This window comes from Colobus angolensis, unplaced genomic scaffold, assembly GCF_000951035.1.
Source record: "Colobus angolensis palliatus isolate OR3802 unplaced genomic scaffold, Cang.pa_1.0 Scaffold37, whole genome shotgun sequence".
Taxonomy (NCBI): domain Eukaryota; kingdom Metazoa; phylum Chordata; class Mammalia; order Primates; family Cercopithecidae; genus Colobus; species Colobus angolensis.
In genome coordinates, this window is record NW_012117043.1 from 5194421 (window position 1) to 5199312 (window position 4892).

A 4892-nucleotide genomic window follows, 5' to 3' on the forward strand; every position below is an offset into this window, starting at 1 on the left:
AGGCAGGAGAATGGCGTAAACCCGGGAGGCGGAGCTTGCAGTGAGCTGAGATCCGGCCACTGCACTCCAGCCCAGGCGACAGAGCGAGACTCCGTCTCAAAAAAACAAAACAAAACAAAACAAAAAAACGTAATTCAAAAAGAAAAAGGAATAATTATAATTTTAGTTTTTCTTTTTTTTGAGACAGAGTCTTGCTCTGTAACACAGGCTGGAGCGCAGTGGCATGATCTGGGCTCACTGCAAGCTCCACCTCCCGGGTTCAAGCCATTCTCCTGCCTCAGCCTCCCGAGTAGCTGGGACTACAGGCGCCCGCCACCACGCCTGGCTAATTATTTTGTATTTTTTAGTGGAGATGGCGTTTCACTGTGTTAACCAGGATGGTCTCGATCTCCTGACCTCATGATCCGCCCGCCTCGGCCTTCCAAAGTGCTGGGATTACAGGTATGAGCCACTGCACCCAGCCAAATAATTATAATTTTCTTATAACTTGCCACTGTACACAGTCTTTACTGATAAAAAGCACATTTAAAGTATTCATAAAACATTCGGAAAAGGCGTAAAGAAAAAGTCTTGGTAAAACAACAAATTTGTCAATTAAATACACCAATTTTACCTTCAGGGTTCCTTTTATGTTTCTTGAAAACAAAAAAAAAACACTTCAGGCTGGGCAGGTGGATCATGAGGTCAGGAGTTTGAGACCAGCCTGGCCAACATGGTGAAGCCCTGCCATGTACTTCAGCATGGGGGACAGAGTAAAACCCTTTCAAAAGAAAGCCCTCCCAAAGCAAAACATAAACAGTGAGGTTGGAAGAATAAACCAATATATAAACCTTAAGATCCCAAAATCAAAAAGCATCTAGAAACTAATCCACATGTGAACAAACAAAAAACTCCAATGCTGTTTTTTTTTTTCTATCTAGTAAGGGCTAGATTAAAGAAGAGGATTTATGAAGTAATGTCTAAGTAAGTCGTTTTATTTAGAGTATTTGTTTCTTCATTTAGAAGTATTAACTGACACATCCTTTCCTATATGCTAGTTACTGTTCCAGGCATTGGGGATGATATAGTAAATAAGAGAGAAGAATATAGTAAATAAAAGAGAAGGTCCCTGCTCTCTTGGAGTTTATGTTTTAGTGGAGTAAAGTACCATTAATATGCAAACAAACACAGGAATAAGGTAATTTCCGATAATTATAACAAAATAAAACTGGACGAAGTGATGAAGAACAGTTGAACACTAATAAAAAGCACAAAAATGCAAAAAAAGGTGGCATTATAAAGACTGTGAAAAGGACACTTATTTATCGTATGACAGCTGATATAAAAAGGCAGAACATGACCTTGTTCATCCTTAGCTGGGAATGTGTGTACAGGTTGATTCGACTTTTCATGACTCCACACATGACCAATGCTCAGTGTCCCCCCAATATTCGTAAGTTGAAGCCCTATCTCCCAATGTGACAGTATTTGGAGAGAGGGCCTCTAAGGTAGTAATTAATGTAAAATGAGGTCATGAGAATAACATCCTGATTTGAGAGGATTCGTGTCCTTGAAGAACAAGACACCAAAGAGCTCACTCCTCTTCCTTCCTCCCCATGAGGACACAGCAAGAAGGTGGCCATCTACAAGCCAGGGAGAGAGCTCTCACCAGAGACCAATCAGCCAGAACCTTGATCTTGAGCTTCTAGTCTCCAAAACTGTAAGAAAATAAAATTTCTGTTGTTCAAGCCACTCAAGACTATAGTAATTTTGTTATGGTAGCCTGAGGTGACCACAACAGATTTTAGTATAAAGAAATGAGGTATGGTGGGTTGGGGGGTGAGAGAAGTGAGACACTACTATAACAAATACCTAAAATGTGGAAGTGATTTTGAAATTGGGTAATAAGCAAAGGCTGGAAAAGTTTTGAGATACTGAAAATATGGACATTAAGGGCAATTCTGGTGAGGTTTTTTTTTTTTTTTTTGAGATGGAGTCTCGCTCTGTTGCCCAGGCTGGAGTGCAGTGGCGCACTCTCGGCTCACTGCAACCTCTGCCTTCTGGGTTCAAACGATTCTCCTGCCTCAGCCTGAGTAGCTGGGATTACAGGCACGCACGACCAAGCCTGACTAATTTTTGTATTTTTAGTAGAGATGGTTTCACCACGTTGGTCAGGCTGGTCTCGAACTCCTGACCTCATGATCCACCCACCTCAGTCTCCCAAAGTGCTGGGATTACAGACGTGAGCTGCCGTGCCTGGCCAATTATTCTTATTTTATGTAATCTTTTTTTTTTAGAGATGGGATCAGGCTTTGTTGTCCAGGCTGGCCTCAAACTCCTGGCCTCAGGCGATCCTCCCACTTTGGCCTTCCAAAAGTATTGGGATTACAGGTGTGAGCTACCACATCTGGCCTTAAAATTATAAAATACATTATCAAAAGCCATACATGTTATATATAAGCTAATTGGGAAAAAAACCTTCAAGCAAAGAAATTATAAAGTAAGAAAGGGAAAGTGTGTCCCTAACCCTACAAAATTCCATCCTTTGAAGTAGCCAAGGCCGGGCACAGTGGCTCATGCATGTAATCCTAGCACTTTAGGAGGCTGAGGCCGCCAGATGATCACTTGAGCCCAAGAGTTCATGACCAGCTGGGCAACATGGTGAAAACCCATCTCTACAAAAAAAAAAAAAAAAAAAATACAAGGTGAGAGAATCACTTGAGCCCGGGATGTCGAGGCTGCAGTGAGCCCTGACTGCACCACTGCACTTCATAAGATTCTGTCTCCAAAAACAATAAAAAAGAAGTAGCCACTGTTAATGTTTTGGTCCTTTCAGATCATTCTCTTCATATATACAAATACAAATGCATACATATAATTTTAAGTTTTCTCTAAACTGAGATTACACTAAATATATTTTATATACAACTTAAATTTCTTCTCATATATGTAAATACCTTCTTCCATGTTAGGACGTTTATATTTACATCACTCTTCTTAAACACTACCTACTATTTGATGTTATTGTTTGGATTGCTTTTTTAGTCAGAAAAGGTGAAGCTATTTCTGTTAAAATAAAAACATAAGGAACTATGCAACCCATTAGTCTTGAGTGCCCCCTACTGGAGGCTCTTCACTGACATTAATAAAAGGCTAAATTACAATTAATTTAAGCAAGAAGTAATTCAAACACAGGGCACTATGCTTTTCAGCATATGGCAAAAAATCTGGAAATTAAAAGAAAAAAGTATGCTTTAAAATTATTCTACTGAGAAAGTTATTTACTTATGATGCATTACAGGTATGCCCTAAGGTCTCTCTAATTAAGGCAAAGACAAAGAAATCAAATTTAGCAGTTTGACCTTACATCTTACTACCAGACAAATGTGTGTATTTGTGTCAGTGGTGAGATGGGGATTCAGGGTGGGAAGTAATGGTGAACAGGTAGTTAAAGAGGAGGTAAAACTTTAAAAAAAAAAATCTTCCCTTCTGAACTGATATATACTTCTCTCCTCACATTTCAAATCTTCAAGAGGTATTTAGCTCTACCTCAAAGCATCTAGGTCGTTTACACTAGGTAATGTTTCAATCCATCTGAATCTATGATTACATACCACATAATAATCAATGACTCAGAGTAGAAGAAAACCTGCGATATTGGAAGAGTTAACCTGAAAAACATTCAAAGTATACTTAAACAAAGAAGACACTGCAATTAACAAAGGTGGCATTTCTTTATCAAACAAAATCCTTTTTTTTTTTTTCTCGAGACAGAGTCTTGCTGTTGCCCAGGCTGGAGTGCGATGGCGCATTCTCCACCCACTGCAACCTCTGCCTCCTGGGTTCAAGCGATTCTCCTGCCTCAGCCTCCCAAGTAGCTGAGATTACAGAGGCGTGCCACCACACCCAGATAATTTTTTGTATTTTTTTTTTTTCAGTAGACATAGGGTTTCACCATGTTGGCCAGGCTAGTCTCAAACTCCTGACCTCATGATTCACCTGCCTTGGCCTCCCAAAGTGCTGGGATTACAAGCGTGAGCCACTGCGTCCAACCACAAAGTCCATTTTTTAAAATGACATATTAATTATGCCTGTTTTCCAGAAAAACTGACACTTATGACCAGAATTTTTTAATACAAATCAAAACCAAACTAAAACTTTACTCAAAACTGCATGTCTATATTATTTGTCAGGCAAATGCTATTTTGATATTTCTAGACATTAACATTTTATACAGTCTTGACTTTGTTCTAAAACTCTCTTCACTAGTTAATACTTACAGCTAATCTGTGATTATTTGCAAGGCTGATCATTTGCTGGGCTAGGCCATTTAATAACCGAGTACGAAGAGACAGGTCATCTAAGTCATGACGAAACGGAAAAGCAATACCATCCACTATCACTAGTCGAACCTAAATACAGAAGAGATAATATTAGATTTGGTATCAAAAATAAAATAATAAAAATGATATCCAAAAACCATAGTCCATTACAGGAAAAAACCTTAAAATCCAGGGCTTTATTTCCAGCTGTCTAAAGAATGGCTTTTTTTTGAAAAGTCACAAAGCTGTTCACCCAATACTTTCTGCAGTAATCACTAAAAGTTAAAATGGACTCTGCTTTGATAATTTCTCAACTTTAAAAAAGTAATTCAAAGGCCGGTCACAACGGCTCACACCTGTAATCCCAACACTTTGGCAGGCCGAGGCAGGTGGATCACGAGGTCAGCAGTTCAAGACCAGCCTGGCCAAGATGGTGAAACTCCGTCTCTACTGAAACTACAAAAATTAGCTAGGCGCAGTGGCAGGCACCTGTAACCCCAGCTACTCGGGAAGCTGAGGCAGGAGAATCGCTTGAACCCTGGCAGCAGAGGTTGCGCCACTGCACTCCAGACTGGGCGACAGAGTAAGACT

At 39.8% G+C, this 4892-nt stretch overlaps 1 protein-coding gene across 1 annotated transcript in view; it reads right to left on the reverse strand.

The window, feature by feature from the left end:
* Window positions 1-4892, reverse strand: part of RAD51C (RAD51 paralog C) — a 47996-nt gene that overhangs the window by 28212 nt on the left and 14892 nt on the right. Inside the window, exon 3 of the mRNA XM_011953680.1 lies at window positions 4260-4391. Within this exon, the coding sequence (XP_011809070.1) occupies window positions 4260-4391 (132 nt within the window). The remainder of the gene's footprint in view (window positions 1-4259; window positions 4392-4892) is intronic.